This window comes from Aethalodelphis obliquidens, unplaced genomic scaffold (assembly GCF_003676395.1).
Source record: "Aethalodelphis obliquidens isolate GAN/ISIS:26980383/991018 unplaced genomic scaffold, ASM367639v1 scaffold19, whole genome shotgun sequence".
NCBI lineage: Eukaryota > Metazoa > Chordata > Mammalia > Artiodactyla > Delphinidae > Aethalodelphis > Aethalodelphis obliquidens.
In genome coordinates, this window is record NW_020837963.1 from 24,355,064 (window position 1) to 24,372,158 (window position 17,095).

Here is a 17,095-nt window from a genome sequence, read left to right on the forward strand (position 1 = left end):
AGACCCTCTAGCTTGACTTAGAGGATCTATAAGGTCCAAATTTAACCTCTTCTTTGAAGGGCCTTTTAGTTACTAAACACTGAGATTTTTTGATGTTTCTGATGGTTGAGCAAAGGTTATACAGTCATATTCAGCCTTTTCTCTCTGCCGTATTTTCAGCGTCATTTCTAACTTTTAACATCTTTGCCATCTGAAGAAGCTGGGGCTTTAAAAACCATCCAGTCCTAATTCCTTTTAGTTTAATAATTCTTTAGATTTATTTCTCCCCTTCCTCATGTTACTATAAGCAGCAAGAGAAACCAGGCTATACCTCCACCACTTTTCTCAGTAGTCTACTTAGTTATAGAGCCAATGTTTTGTCACTTACAAGTCTGCCTTCTGACATCGCTGCAGGACACAATTTCGCTACACTTTCTGCCACTACAAAACAAGGATCGCCCTTCCTCCAGTTTCTAATAAATACTCCTCACTTCTATCTGAGCCCCACTGGCAGCCCTCCAAGTCCAGGTATATTTTAACCACCTGTCTGAGGCAATTTAGGCTTTTTCTGTCATTATTCTCAAAATTCAACCAACCTATGATCACTGCTTGATTCCAAACCTGTCTCCACCTATTAGGTATTTGTTATAGCAGCATCTCACATACAGTACCAAAATCTGCAATAGTTTTCTATTGCTGTGTAATAATCACCCCAATTTTAATATCTTAAAACGACACCCAATTTTTATCACACAATTTCAGAAGCCCAAGAACTGGATCTTTTGCTAGAATCTTACAAGGTGAAATCAAGGCATCGGTTGGGGCTGTGGTTTTCATCTGATTCTCAGGGTTGTCTTCCTAGCTTATTCGGGTTGTTGGTAGAATTCAGTTCCTTGCAGTTATACAACTGGGGTCCCCATTTACTTGCTAGTCAATGGCTAGGGATGTTCTCAGCTCCTAGAGTTCACCCCTGTAACAGGCAGGCAGTTCACAACATACCTGTCTGCTTTCTTCTTCCAGGCCAGCAGTCTTTCTGACTCATGCTTCACCTTATTTTGGGGAGCTCACCTGACGAGGTCAGGTCCACCCAAGATAATCTCCCTTTTGATGAACTCAAAATCAATTGACTAAGACCTTATTTACACCTGCAAAATAACTTTTGCCATAGAATGTAATTTAATTACAATATGATATTGTAGGATTCTGCGCCTTCCACAGAATCCTTCAATTCAACTCCTCTTTAAAATTAAATATTACTGTATGTATATTTCTTTACTGTAAATAAATCTGTAGTTTAGGCTCTATGGCCTTTTGCCATAAATTGATATGAAATGAAATACAAAGTCTCATTTTAGCAAATTATTGTAAACATTGTTCCCACATCTTTAAAATGAACAATTTTCTTTTCATCTCTTTTTACTTACATGTCTGTTTTTAACAGAAATAGGCTGCCCGTTAATCAAGCATTAAGTGATTGAGATTTTATCATGGTGTAAATAAGAGCCGAAGAGCAGCTGAAGGTAGAACTTCAGAAGTCACAATGAGACATCACTACTGTATTCATTCATTCTAGTTACTGCAAATTCACGGTGTGTTCAGGAAAAGGCAGGATCAGAAAATCTGGCTTGTGACTCAATGTGAAGAGGTACATTTCACGAATGTCTCCATTATACATATACAATACTTAAATATACAGTTCTATCATAACTGATCATGCGTTTTCATGTATAAGTATGCTCAACATTGAAATTACACTAACCATAATGAATTCAAAAAATTTTAGATGATTTTTTAGAGCAAGACCAACGTCTTTATGAAAAGTGATGCAAATGTGTAAAACTCTATTCTTATAGGCAATCTTAAATTGAGTCACTAAAATAAAATATAGCATACTTTCAAGATCAATGTGAGAATTATTCAAACTATTCCGTCTTTATCTCAAGTTGGATTCATTCTTCTTTATCCTCAGCTGTGTTTCTAACCTGATTCTCATAATTGTTGATTTTTGACCCAAGAAAGCAAATTAGTCACAGTGGTTAATACGTTTTCCTCTTCATTTCAGAATATATTTAAAGTTTACATAAGTCATCTTTCGTAGAGAATACTATCCAAAATTAATACCTAAAAATTTGAGGTCTTTTTCGGGTGCCCATATATGTGTTCGTCTCCACTGTATAGATTATTTAAGAGTGGACTGAGCATTCTGAGTAATCTGAGTACAAGATGCCATTTGAAGTATTAAAAAGACTATAATCTAATGAAGTAAGGCAGTGCCTATTTGGTGATAACACTGATTGTTTGTTCTCTAGTTGATAGGTTTCAAAGTTGTTCTAAACATTTTTTTAACAGCAGCCAACAGCACTGTGATACCATTAATCAGGGCAGCAATCTCAGGCAGAGCTGAGAAAAGGCTGAGGTGAAGAGTTAGCAAGACAGTAGGGGCAGGAGTATGATATTTATAGGACCTATCCAGGGAAGATGTTATTTCTCATGACACAGTTGAAGGTAAATACTTCTCAATTCAGTGATCTTATATTCCTCCCATTATATTAGAGGATAGTTTTCATTGTTGCAAATGTTGGCATTTAATCCAGACTTTTAAAATTCTTCTAAGGTGCCTGTGAAACCTCAAAGTGGGATGACTCACAGTAAGAATTTCTACGCCTCTCTCTTATACACTCATCCTTTCCCTTTACTGTAATTTATTCAGATACAAATGTAAAAATAAAATGAGTTGAAAATATATTCCCACTTGCATCCATTAGTCAGGTCTTACATTCTTGCCTCCGTGCTGTTTTCAAATCATTAAGCATGGTGTTGAGGGTATTCAGGGAAAGTCAGTTAACTTCCCTGGGTCTTCTCTTTTTCTGTTTGAATTCATAAAATGTTTGAGATAGAAATAGATGGCTTCTAAGCTCTTATCTAACTCCTAAAAATATCCTATGGTCCTAATATAAGACGTTTTGACAGATATTAGAATAGTGTTGATTATGCCCTAAGCACTTTTCAACACTGCACTTGGGGATACCACCTAATAAACAGAGGAACCAAGAAAAATATCAAGGTGGTTTCTCATTATTTGAGTAAGAAAAAGCTGGTCATTGACTCACATCTCTAATCTTTATTCCATATGTGTGTGTATGTGGAATAAAGATTAGAATCACTCATTTCTGAATAAAAGAATTGATTGAAGTCTACTTCCTGTTGTTTTGAAACTTTTCATCTCTTATCGGGAATACCTTGATTTCAAAGCAAAAATACTTAGTCTATACCCATATACTCCATCACACGCTGACTTTGATTGATCGTAGGCATGGAATAGTAGAATTCTGCACAGTTTTAGTCAAGGCAGAAAAAACAAAATATCATCACAAAACTGCATAGGCAACATGACACAGAGGATAAATTTGTTTCAATCAAAGCTTCCTGTAAATTTATGAGATAATCATGGAAACTGCTACGTAATACTCACTCAGATGAGCGTGATCGTCCCTCCACTGTGTAGGAACATTAAGTGGCTTTCTTAGGGAGAATACCCTGTTTCTTCTGGATTAGTCACTGAAAGTTCACCCACTTGAATGACTTCCAGAGATCATTTAATTACAGAATGAAAACTCTGTCTTTTAGCTCAAAAATATCTCTAATGATATAATTCACCATTTCTTATATAAGCAGAATTTTACCAGTATGATAGAATTCACCATTTCTTATATAAGCAGAATTTCAAAGTCTCACAGGTCTTAATCTTCGAGACGAAAGGGACCTTAGACGTTAGCTAGTCTTCCTTTTCCCCTATCCAACCTAGACACTTCCCCTACACCATTCACGCCCGATGAGAACCCATTTCTCATATAGCCTTCTGTGGAATAGCCTCTGTGGGAACCCATTCAATTTTGGAATATTGCAGCTCCTACGATCTAGACGTTTCTTCTTCCTAAATTACACTCAAATAGTTTCCTATAATTAATTTAACAAACATTAATCTTACCTCTCAAACATTAATCTATATCACCCACCTAAGTCTAAGGTAGTTATCACATTTTGAAAAAAAGAAATCTGTAAGATAAACATTCCTTCTCCTTTGCCCTTCTCCCATGATTCCAGATGCTTCTGCATCCCGGTCAGCCTCTTCTAACTGATGACTCTGCTCCTCAGTAATAACACCCAGAAGAGAACAGGTTATGCAATTTGCATTTTGACCAGTGCAGCTTCCTACAGGAGTATCTTCTTTGAGCTGTTTATTGCATTTTCCTTAATATAAGCCAATACTGCCTTAGATATTTTTTGTCAATTCTTTAAAAAATTATTGGCTTATGTTGAGTTTGAATGCAATAAAACCTTAGGAAGTCCTAGGAGTCAGAGTTTCTTTACTTGATATATGAAACGTAAGAATACATATTTTAATTTATCCTTACTACATTTTATGGCATAGCTTTGATAAAAACTACATATTTTTGTTATAGTTTTAAAAACTCGATTATATCAACTAACATATTAACTAGAACTTCCGTATGTGTTAAATTAGAAAGTTCTCAATCTGTGATTATCCAAGACAGACAAAAGTATTGAATAAGGTACACTCTGAGCCACACCAAAGGCACAATCGACCGGATATGGTAAAGCAATCATCGGTGAAAACACCAAATGTGCTATCTTACAGCCTGAATTTCTTCAAATTCCAAACAAGAAAATGATGAGGGTTTTTTGGCCAGATACCTTGCTGAAATAAAGATGCACTCGTTCTAACATTTTGATCAACTCCTGAAATGAAGACATAGATAGCAACGTGCTGTTGAAATCTGCAATAATCTTGGGTGGGAGATTTAACATACTCTGTGATGGTATCAAGATTTAGAAAGACTGAGTGACATTCAGTAATTCTGGGGCCCTAGAATTCTCCAACTGGGTAATTAAAGAGCAACTTAAAGCCCAAACTATTCATTTATGATACAAAGTAATCGTCTAATACATTTAACATTTATGAATTGAAAAAACAGGGATTGCTCTGCCTATCACTGAGAAATCCTTGACATTTCGAAAACATTCTGTCTTTTCTGTTTTAAAAAAATGTATAGTTTCAAATGGTAAAGGACTGATTCCTTAAAGCTGAATTTCTTAGGTTTATTTTTCATTTGTATAAATTTATTAAACATGAATTATTCAAAGCTTCTAAAGAACAGTTCAAACATATATCTATTAATATAATTCATTATCTGTTAGAACAGGATTTTCTAAAATTCCTGTGCTTTGCCCATAACTCTGGGTGTCATCCATTGAGCCGTTTAAACTATTTTCTGGAACTTTTTCTATTTACTCTCTTCCCAAGCAATTCTCCCCTTTGCCTACTTTAATAGGAGCTCTGTAGTCACAGACCTATTTGAAATCAATGGGATGGCAAGAGAAGCTTACTAAAGAGAACCTACCAAATATTTCTATGCAGGTTTTTAAGACTTAAACTTCATTTGGAAGCTGCTGCCTCAGTTCCACAGCTTGGTAAGAGCTAAACAAAAGACAAACAAAGTTCATCATTTCCCAATTGAATAGTGTGACGTGTCTTAACCAAGGCTATGATGCATATGCCGATATAGGTAATCAAAAGGTCATAGGTGACTCTCCTGTCCCTGGACCAAAGCGAAGGAAAGGGAATCTCAGCGACGTGAACAACTTACTAAGGCGCAGCCTGCTGTGCTCAAACTGCATGAAGAAAACACCATCAACAGTTTATGAGATTGGCATCATCTGACACATTCGAAGGATAAACAGTGAAGTGCAGAGATTCTTACGTTCTTGAAAGGATGTGAAGAGCATCTGAAACCGGCTGTTGCGACTGCCCTCGTCCGCCCACATGCGGACGACCCCGAGACCTGTACGGAGCATGACGTCATTGGCCACGGTGCTGCAGAACTTGGCTTTCAGATCCTCCACGGAGCTGCTTCCATCATACACCGCCACAAAATTCCTTTTGCATTCATTTGAATTCTGCATCTCATAGTCCAAGAATCGTAAGTAGATCTGTAAAACAACGAAGAGAGGATAATTTCCCAGAATGAATATAGGAAAGTAGTTCACCAAGCACCAGAACTTCCTTTCTCTTTCTGTCTCACAAGACAGTCTTGATTGCAATCAATCTTATTATTTTTTCCCTGTGGAAAGTAAAGATGTATGACTCAGATCAACTTGTGTTTAAAATTGTTTTCAAATGTTATTGTCCTTTCTTTAGGTAAATGTACCATTTCCCATAGCTGAGTATTTTTACACAAATGATCCTTGTTTCTTCTCATAACTTATCTGGAATCAGTTATTAGTTTTCATACTTACACACTGTTTTATTTTAATCAGCACAAATGTGTTTTAAATATTCCTGATACATTTCTGTTATAGATCCGTGGCTTCAATCCACTTCCAAAAATTCAGGGAAATAAATAATTTGTACGAATATCAAACAAAACCAGAAATGGTTTCAAAAGACCGTCTCTGATTTTACTTTGTTTGGATTATTTCACATAACTATGCTGCTTCATTTTTGAGGTTCAGAATATTTTTAAAAGCACAGCTAATCTATGATCATTCTCACCATAACAGGGTCAAGGCATTTTAAGTCCACGTAAATAAAAATTAAATTAACACTTAATGAGTAAAAAGTACCGTATGTATAACCTACTTTATAGATTACTGTTAAATACTCCCAACAGCTCTATAAAGTGGCACATTTTATTGTCATGTTCAGGAAATGCAGACTCGGATGGTATAAATTGCAAATTAGACACAAGTTCCTTCCAACTCTCTAGTCCATAATCCTTCCACAATATTATACTGCTTCAGACATACTGTTTTAAGAGCATCAGATATTATTTGACTCTGCACAAATATGCATTAAAAATCACAAACAATTAATTCAACCAATGATAAATATTTATGTATAATGGATTACTACTCAGCCATAAAAAAGAACAAAATCCTGCCAGTTGTGACAACATGGATGGACCTTGAAGGTATTATGCCTACATGAAGTAAGTCGGGTGGAGAAAGACAAACGCTATGATTTCACACATATGTGGAATCTATAAAACAAACAAACAAAATCAAACTCTTAGACAGAAAAAACAGATTAGTTGTTACCAGAGGGGAAGTGAGTTGAGGGTGGGCAAAACAGGTGAAAGGGGTCAACTGTATGGGAATGGATGGTAACTAGACCTGTGGTGGTGACCACTCTGCAGAGTACACAGGTGGTAAATTATAATGCTGTACACCTGTAACTTATATAATAATCATATTAAAAAAAGAATGTTCAGCCCTCCCCCTCCCCAACCACGGCGGCATGATTCTCCCTTTGTGCTAAAGTATTCTGAACATATTTTAAGCTTTAGTTACAGGTTATATGTACTTTTTGCTAAACTGTGTGTTCCTGAAAAGCTGGGGTGGTGGTGTACTTATTTGAGTCTCAGTGTTACACCCTGTGCTGTGTATGTTAAGCACTCACTCCATAAAATTTGCACAGATGTACGTTTAATGACCTACTGACTGGAAATTCTGTTTTCTTTATTAACTTCATTTTTTCAGCATCTGTCTCACATTCATTGGGCACCTATACCCCAGACTTTGTTTTGAGTGCCATAAGTCATGATAATTACATAGAATAATTGACATTTTATTATTTGCTGTAGAAAATGACATGCAATCATTTTCAAAACAAGGTATTTATAACTAAACTGTGACATAAAAGCATATACGTCATATGTTGCAGACTCATAAGGAATTGAGTGTAAATAAAATGTGAGTCCCATGGCAGGAAATCGTCACATAACTCTCAGGAGGAAGAAGGAAAAGAGAAACATAGGGGGAAATGGACAAAACTAAGAAACAATGGAAAGCACTGTAGTTTCATTATGCTTTGCATGGTGAGCAGGTTTTCATGTATATGCAATCTGTAACATCTCAGTTGGAAGCTATCCCAAAATTCCCAAATACTTTGATACTGACTTTAAATTAACTGCCATTACTGCGATCTTATAAAACATACAGCCTAGGAAAGCCTGCCTGTTCTTCATTCCTCCGTCATTGCTTTGTTTTATTCTATGAAAAGTTCAAATATTACTCATGTAGCCCATCTTGGATGCACTCTTCCCAACCAAATGTTACATTCCTGAAAATTATCCAGAAAATTCCAAATTGTCCACCCTAGGAAGGCATATCTGAAAATGTTAAACCTTCCAAGTTTCTACTAACTGGTTTGTTTTTCAAATTTTCACAAGGATTTGTAAAAAGGAACTGGGTCTGTAGTTAGATGACCTTTACCAGGAAGCTGGAGCACAGGAGACAAAATAGCTTTTGCTCAAGGAAAATAAGTAAATCAACGTGAAAGCCTTAAGTAGTATTAAAATCCTAAACTTTTGTTTTAAAGAGCGCTTCACTAGCCCCATCCTGAATAAAAGTAAACAAATTGAAAACACTATAAAAATATAAAAAATGTAAATACCTATAAAATCTAGGTATTCTTAGAAAGTAAAAAAGTTGTTAAATGCAACAAAAATCAAATATATATCTATATTCTCAAATACTATACAATGACTCCAACACAGTTTATTAGACCTCAAAAGAATATGCAATTACAATTGTAAACGTACATAGTTACTAACAGGAGAAAACACTGAGTAGGGTAACTGAAAACCCCTCCCTCCAATGCTCTTACAAAGCTATAAAAAGCAAACACCATCCCCACAGAAAGAAAAATAAAGTAATCACTTGACTAATTCAAGAAAGAAAGATATTTGATCCTGTGACATTTGCAGGTTGAGTGATTCAGTGGCCGAACATGTCTGAACAATTATTTCAGAAACACAACTTAACATACTTAGTATTTGCGTCGTGTACTGGCATTGAGCCAACACATTATTTCACTCAAATCTCTCAACAGTAATACACACTATTATAATAACTATTTTAAAATGAAAAAACACACCAAGGTTTAGAAAAGCTAAGTAACTCTCTCAAAGTGACACAGGCCCTTTAGTAATAGATTGGTATTGAACTCAGATATGCCTGACACTTTTCTCCTTAGTATCAAACTTTGCAGCTGCATATAATTTTTTTGAAAATTTTCAAAGACTGATATTCCAGAAAGAATGTTATAGTCTTGAATAAAAACAAACTCCAACAAAATCGACAAATAAGCAAGCAAAGCAAAGCCATTTCTAGTTTTCTAAAGGGGCTAAGAAACATATTGACGATTGAGATATGAATAACATTCACAGAAAATAAATGTGTCTCTCTGAAGTAAATGGCTGTCTTAACTTTTCCTTAAAAATAAGATTATCTTATAGAAGAATACTGCTGTAGTTAGAAAGACAATTTGCATATTCGGCCCATGTGTTCTCATTTGACAGTTCTAGAGAGTGTGAACTTCCACGGGAGGTGAATGGTTTGCATTCTTACATGAAGGGCAATGGCTGAAGTCTAAGAACCTTCTGTATCGAAAGACTATTCTTATTAGACAGGATACTATTCATAGAGGAAGTGAACGATTACAGTCACTAGATTTTATATATTCACTTCTGAAGCATTCAATCGTTGAAAATTTTTTTTAATAGTTTAAAAAAAGAAATAAAATATTCCAGCGGGTGTTAGCTTTACTGGGCACAGAGCTGTTGCTGCAAAAGCCAAATGCCATTAGCCAGAAAAGTGCTCCAGTTTTCCCACACTAGCTATAGTATATATCGTATAAAAACCCTCCCTACATTAGGATTGAGATGACATCTCAGCCGCTTAAACCTTGTGCCGTAATATCACTAAGGGGAAGAATGCCATATGACAATGTTTTCACTTAAGGTAGAAAACCACAGAAAGCGCGTTAGTCTCTCTGCTGAAGAAAAGAGGAAGTGATAAACAGAATCATATATAACTCCAGTAAAATAGTCAGATTACAATCTCCTCTCCCTGAATCATTTTGAGGCATTCTTCTTTCTAATCAATCACAAAGAGTTGGAGCTGACAAAATGATTTATTGAATAGGACGTGGGAGGCTTCAGAACACATAAACAATTTCTAGTGATATCTGTCTTCCAAATCACACTAATGTAGACCGCAGAATCCCTTTCGTATACTTAAAGCAAGTAAATCTAGCTAACGATTTACTAAGTTAATATACTTACAAATGTGTAATACCAACCATTCAACCGGCTCTCTCCTCTCATGTCACAATGATATGCAAAATACAAACACTGTTTGGCGCAATTATTTAAGATTTGCCAGAAACGTTTTCTCCATGATAAATACAAATTAAATACACCACAGTCTGAAAAACGTTAACCATGGTTTCCATATTGCTTTACACTTTGATAACTAAAGCTACATTCTAAAAAGCGTGTAACCCAGGATTTCTGTGGTTGCTTTTTATTTGTGGCTGGACTTGCCAGGCCTTATAATTTTAGGTAGAATACCCCATGAATTTAGAGGGTAGCACTTTATTTGGAGGAAAAAACCAGAACATCATACTATTGAAAAAACACACACCCCACACAACACACCCAGATACAGCCATATTAAAATGGTTTTCTGGCATGCACAGACAAGTATCAAAATATTTCAGGTCCATCTGAGTAACCCTCCAAAATCTGATGTTACAAAACTGAGATTTCATTTAAAAACAAAGTTGAACCATAACATTGGTAGTTATCTAATCAGTTAAGATTTTCAATCTGTTTACCCAATTTTTATTTTCATTTTGGAGATAATAAGAGCAGACTCAATCTTTAGAATCCCTAAACTTATCATTGTCAACAATTATTGTTGCTACCCTTTGCCTGTTGCATTAATTTTCTCCTTGATCCCATAACAAATTACCACGAACTGAGCAGCTTCAAACAATGCCCATATATTATCTATAGGTTAGAAATATGGGCTTCCCTGGTGGCGCAGTGGTTGAGAGTCCGCCTGCCGATGCAGGGGATACGGGTTCGTGCCCTGGTCTGGGAAGATCCCACATGCCGCGGAGCGGCTGGGCCCGTGAGCCATGGCCGCTGAGCCTGCGCATCTGGAGCCTGTGCTCCGCAGCGGGAGAGGCCGCAGCAGTGAGAGGCCCGCGTACCGCAAAAAACAAACAAACAAAAAAAGAAATATTGGTGAGCTGGACTGTGTTTTTTTGCTAAGGTCATATGAGGCTGAAAACTCAACTTCACTATAAAAGATTGATTTATTGTATTTGTCAAGTTTTTCTGTTTTTTATCAAAGTATTTTGAATTAAGTAACATTTAAAAATTAATTTGAAGTTTTAAATGATGGGTAATTAATAAAAGCTCGTTTTATTCTCCCAAGACCTTAATCATTACATTAATTATCTTCATGTATACACTTTTAAAAGTCTTTTGATTTATTTACTTTCTTGTCTTAACAAATTTGACAATTTCCCCAAATAGTGTGGTTTTGTGACATCACACTGGACTTCGAGTCAGGACATGGAGAACTGGCTTCAGCCCTTTTACTAACTAATCAAATATTTAAGCAGTTACTTATCATAGATTCATCAAGTTTGGGTCTTAAAAGGAGTTTAATATTATCTATGCCAAAAAATTACTTGACTTTTTAATTATTATATAAAATCCCTGCCAAATTTTACTTGGATTCCTCCCATGGAATCTCATTTGATCTTTGGGCATCTCCATTATTAAAATAAAAAACAAAAACCTTCTTTATATTGAATATTTCTCTAGATTCAAGCATACAAATAAATTGCAGTACTTGAAAACATGCAGATGAAGCCTTGTCCTCTTATTTCTGTCTCCTAACAGTTCTTCATATGCTTGAAGATTGTCACCATGTCCATTTTTCTAGATATGTATACATCAGTTTATTTTTTCCATGAGTTTTAACTGAATGACAGATTTTTCTTGGTACTGGGTATCTAGAGAGAAACAAGTCTCAGCCTTCATGAAATTGACATTGTTACCACGATGGGCTCATCCAACATTCTTCTCTAATGATTCTTTACTGGACCAGCTCCAGAACTAGACACCATAATACTCTCCTACCACCCTTGCTCTAGAATCTGTATGAAAACCAAAGCGTTGCTTACAGAGGCATATTTCGACATCCCATCGTTAACCAACTTCACTATCCTGACTCAACGTATTCATCTGTTAAAGGACACATCAGTAACGTATTTCCAACTTTCTTTCTGGCTCTGGTATTCCAGTTTCTAAGAAATCTGGGTTAATCACATTCTAATTAAAGGCGATCATCTGTATTACAATTCTCAAACAAAGGAAATATCAGATATTGTATTTTCTGTTTGTGAAGAGGCTGAGAAGCAATATACACTTGATGTAAATTTTAATAGAACCCCAGTAAGCTATTTTGCACTTTCATTGTGTAATATGTTTCCGTCACTAGTTATCATTCAAATATTCACATGAGCCATTTCAGGTTTAACTTGCGCTTTGATAGTCTGTTCTCCGAGGCTGCTAGGAACTCCATATAAATAGAAAGCCCACATAGGCTGTCATCTCCAGTTCTTGCTTTTCTCAACAGTTATTCAAAGCCACTTCCTATCCCCTAACCTTTAATTTAACAGAGAAAGTCTGTCACAATAGAGCCAGCTCTGCAGGCGGCTTTGTCCAGCTCTGCAGGCGGTTTCCCCTTTGGGTCACAGAATGCCAAATTCTGTAACAGGCAGGTACACTGGGTATTGTTGTTCTGCAATTGTACAGAAGACAGTCTATTCACCAGCTGGAAGGAAATGGTTGTGTGTTTGCAATGCCATAGAAACTGTCTCTTTGACACTGAGGTGACAAAGGTGCTAGTTATGACCATGAGGTGGGACTCAAATATTCCCTGTTGAAAAAAAATCTATAAAATCTTTCACTCATAGAGTTTAAGGAAAATAAATAGCACATGTGAACCCACAGATTATGTAAGGGAGCATAATCAACTGCAATCTAGCTCTCACATTATCTTTGTAGTGGGTTGGGTTTTATGTCACCAGTAGCCTTGGATTTTTTTTGAAGGAGGAATCACTGTGTCTTTCTTCATAATGCAATTAACTTTTTAAAGACTTGTTCAGATGCAAAGAGACCTGCAGTGGCAAAGCTGGAACTTGGACCATGGTCTGAATCTCCATAACCAGAAGCTTGGGGAAAGTGTTCCACACTTCCAAATTATATGCGAACCCCAAAGACATATTCACGGGCAATCAAGCGAAGAAGGACAAAAATACTTCCTGAAATACCAACTCCCTCAGACATGAGTTTTATTTTTCCCTCATCCTAAATATCCAGCCACCAAATTCTTTTGTATCTATAGCTTGAGGTGTTAACACCTCTGTCTTTTCTAGACAGGGAAAATCTGTTCTTCAAAAATGCAGATCCGATCACATCACTTTCCTGTTTCACACTCTTCCATGTATCACTAATGCACTCAGGATAAATCTGGGCTCTTCAGGGGAATGGACAGAGCCCTTCAGCGTAACCACTCACCTCCATAGTTCTGCTTTCATTTGGTCACATGCCGTTCCTTGAATTCCTGAAAAAGCATGCTCTCTTATGATCCTATGACCTTCCAGATGCTATTCGCTCTACATGGAGAGTCTTTCCCACATTGTCTACCTGACAGCACCATTTCTCACTAAGATTCAGAGGACGCCCTGCAATGCAATTAGATTCCACCCTTGACTTTCCTCACCAGCTATATGTGGTCCTTTCCCTCACTCTACTACACCTTATAAATACCATAATGATCTTGTCATATTCCATGGATTATTTTGATACATAGTTGTCTACGGATTAAACTGGAAACAGGAGGACAGCGTAATTTTTCATTTCCTCAGCACAGTGCTTGAGAGTTTATAGCATCACTAAGTCAATTAATTAAATAACAAACTGTTTCAACCTCAATAAATGGGCAACTCCAAAGCTAATAAATCAGTAAAGCTTGGTTGTAACTATATTCTATAAATGAAGGATGACAATAAAGGGAGAATAAGCAAATAACAGACACTCTAAACCTGTGACGGCTACTGGCACAAAATTACTCATCCCAATATTTCTTAAGATACATCCATAATAGAATGAATGGGGTTGTTCTAAACAAGTGTTTCCAAAACAGTGATCTGAGTCTGAATCTGGCCCACAATATATTTAGTTTAATACGTCTAATGTTTCCCACTTTTAAAATTTATCGTCAACATTTAAAAATCAAGGTAATCAGGGACTTCCCTGGCAGTCCAGTGGTTAAGACTCCACGCTTCCACCGCAGGGGATGCGCGTTTGATCACTGGTCGGGGATCTAAGATCCCACACATTGTGCAGCGTGGCCAAAAAATAAAATTAAAAAAAATCAAGGTCATCAACATAAAATCTAGATTTTGGGCATAATATGAAGAAAATGGAGAACTTGGTGATGCTGGACCAACATTTTCTCATGATGATCATCAAGGAGTTTAACAGGCAGTTAAGGACCTGCTGTCTCTTTTTCATGGTCCTGATCACCACTGTCTGTCCCTCAGCCCTATTGCAGGTTTATTTTATATTCCAGAGACACATGACTTTGTGAGCCCTGGACAATTTCTTCCATAGATATGATTTTAGGTTAAAAAGCAAGTAAACTACAGATACTGACAATGAGGACATAAGTTATGCTCAGAACCATAGCTTATATGTGACATTTCAATGCACTTTTCAGAGAGGTAGAATTTACCCCAGAGTCTCTTATCCAGGTTATCCAATGAGCTCTCCAACATCCTCTCCATATTATTTATGACCTTGAAAGTTACATTAAACAGAGGAAGGCGATTTGCAATTCAAAACTAAAAGAAAATGATAGCTTATGATTGCACTCTGAAATGAACGAAGCATGTCCAGTTGGTTCAAAGCAGTGCACGCTGGAGACACTTGGCAGGCCAACTGTCAAACCTGCATTTCACCTTGAGACTGACCTTGGATCGTGGAGGTGCTCGGATGTACCACTTGCAATCAACGGCCTCGCTAGCAGAAGCTTTGCCTTCCTTCATAATTTGTATAGACTCCACAATGCCTTCAGGGCCGCCCATCTCAAACTCACACACTAAATAACGAAATGCCAAACAAACATACAAAAATGGAGCTTGAGTAATAAACCGAAAGTATATATCATAGCAGAAAACAAAGGCCTCTGAACGGTATTAAATATCTCTTTTACCAACCTGGTAATGGTTTCAAAACTCCAAGGTCCTTAAAGTCAGGATCTTAAAAATTGAGAAAAAGACAATTAGTCTTATTCTGCATTTAGGACTTAAAATGAGGTTGAGTAAGATACCATTAAATTATTCAGGAATGTGCCTTATAAAACGTACGAGGGGAAATTAAATGATTAAATAAAAAGTGCATGATAATGTTAAGACTGAAATGTTAATTTACATAATGTAATATTATTACTACAGGATTTTTATCAAGAAGCCATTTTAAAAAACCTCCCCATGTCATTACTTCATCTAATAACCAAGTAAAAATTTTACTCATTTTCTTTATAATCAGACAACAGATGGTTTTGTAAAATGTATCCATAGATAATTCAAGGTTTGGGTAAACTTCCATCTCTTCTAGATACAATTATTTTGTCTGATTACAGCCAGCGTAACATAAAGGTGAGCCTACTTGAGGGCTTCTGAGAACGTTTTCCTTGATACTAAATAGACATAAGGCATACAGTTTTCCCAGCTCAAGTTGTGGTCATGTTTGTGTTGGCGCCTTTGGGACCATGTGTGGTGGGCAACTTGTGATGTTGACAGATGCTAAGGTAAGAAAATGCTGACTCTATGATGAGCAGAATAGAACCATGGAGAACCGTGAGTCCTTAAGAATATCACAGGGGCACGGTACTCACCTTGCCTGGAGTTGCACTTCTCTGGGCTTCTTGCTCTTTTGAAACAATACACATCCCTAGCATCTCAGTTACTTTGAATTGATTTTCTCTTATTTATGGGTGAGAGCATCAGAGGCTATGATTTATCTTGGAGACACATGGTATTCAATATAAAAGATGATTGTGAATTTTAATTACTTTTTGCTACTAGGGTATTAGTGATAAATCAAAAATCTTACAAAGTTAGAAATGTTTCATAAGACACCACTCAATAATGGCCTAGGGCTGAAATATGAAAGGGTAGCGCTCTTTCTGGATAGAATTAGTCCTGGATATTAAGACCATGGGTGCGTGTATGTCCGTGTGTACCTAAGTGTGCTTCCTAGTGCATCTGTGCGTGTGAACGCACCAAATCCGTAACCGCAGGCTGATTTTACTAGGGTACTTATCGTCACTACAGGTTTTTCTGGTTTTTCTACTAAAGAAAATATTGAATTTTTTGTGTGTTTGTTTTTAAACAGCAATGTGCGCTGATCTGTTGAATCTGAAAGTCCTGGATTGGCCCCCCTACAATTTAGTTATATCACCTACTTAGACTCACTTTATTGCAGGACACTATTAGAATACCAGTGGTAATAAATTTTGAATTGAGATACAAATACCTCTGTATAACTGTTTTGAAAACAGTTCTTTTGCTTTTTTGGAAAAGAAAGACAGAAAGAAATACCTGTATGCAACATCCATGAAAGAAACAGAAATGAGGACAACATAGTCTACTTGGGTCAGGCCTCCTCCTGGCAGAGATTTTTTTCCTTCATCTAAATCAATGGATATTTGGTTATTCTTTCAAGAAATGTATATGTAATACCTACTATGTACAAGAAAAGAACAGTTTTGTATAGAATTACTCAGATTGGCTGTCACGGTTAAGCACTTTTATTGGTATTGAAGAGACCCACCCACCAAGCTTGCCTACCTCAGTTATCTGGATTCTTTATTATATCCTTTTTACTACTTTTCATAATGGTCAGCATTGCTACTCTCTATCTCCTTTTTGATGAGAACGCTTCAGCCTTGCATGGCTGTTGCTATGATTCTTGTGGGACTGTAGTTAGTATTTTCTTCTCTAGCTTGAAGGCGAAGATTTGTCATTTTTATAACTCATGCTAGACAACGTTGAGAGAAATTCCAGTTCTGAGAATTGAAAATGTATTTTTGTCGTTGTATTAATGGTGAGAGCACTGATTGTTTACAAAAAAATCTTTAGGAAAAAATCATTTCTGCAATT

General features: G+C 36.5%; 1 protein-coding gene across 2 annotated transcripts in view; it reads right to left on the reverse strand.

Moving 5' to 3' along the window:
• The window catches only part of NETO1 (neuropilin and tolloid like 1), a 91,785-nt gene that overhangs the window by 24,158 nt on the left and 50,532 nt on the right, over positions 1–17,095 (reverse strand). For both annotated transcript variants that reach the window (XM_027118863.1, XM_027118864.1), the window contains exons 5-7: positions 15,149–15,190; positions 14,903–15,030; positions 5,763–5,991 (exon numbers count right to left, since the gene is read on the reverse strand). In XM_027118863.1, coding sequence (XP_026974664.1) covers positions 5,763–5,991; positions 14,903–15,030; positions 15,149–15,190 — 399 coding nt within the window. The remainder of the gene's footprint in view (positions 1–5,762; positions 5,992–14,902; positions 15,031–15,148; positions 15,191–17,095) is intronic.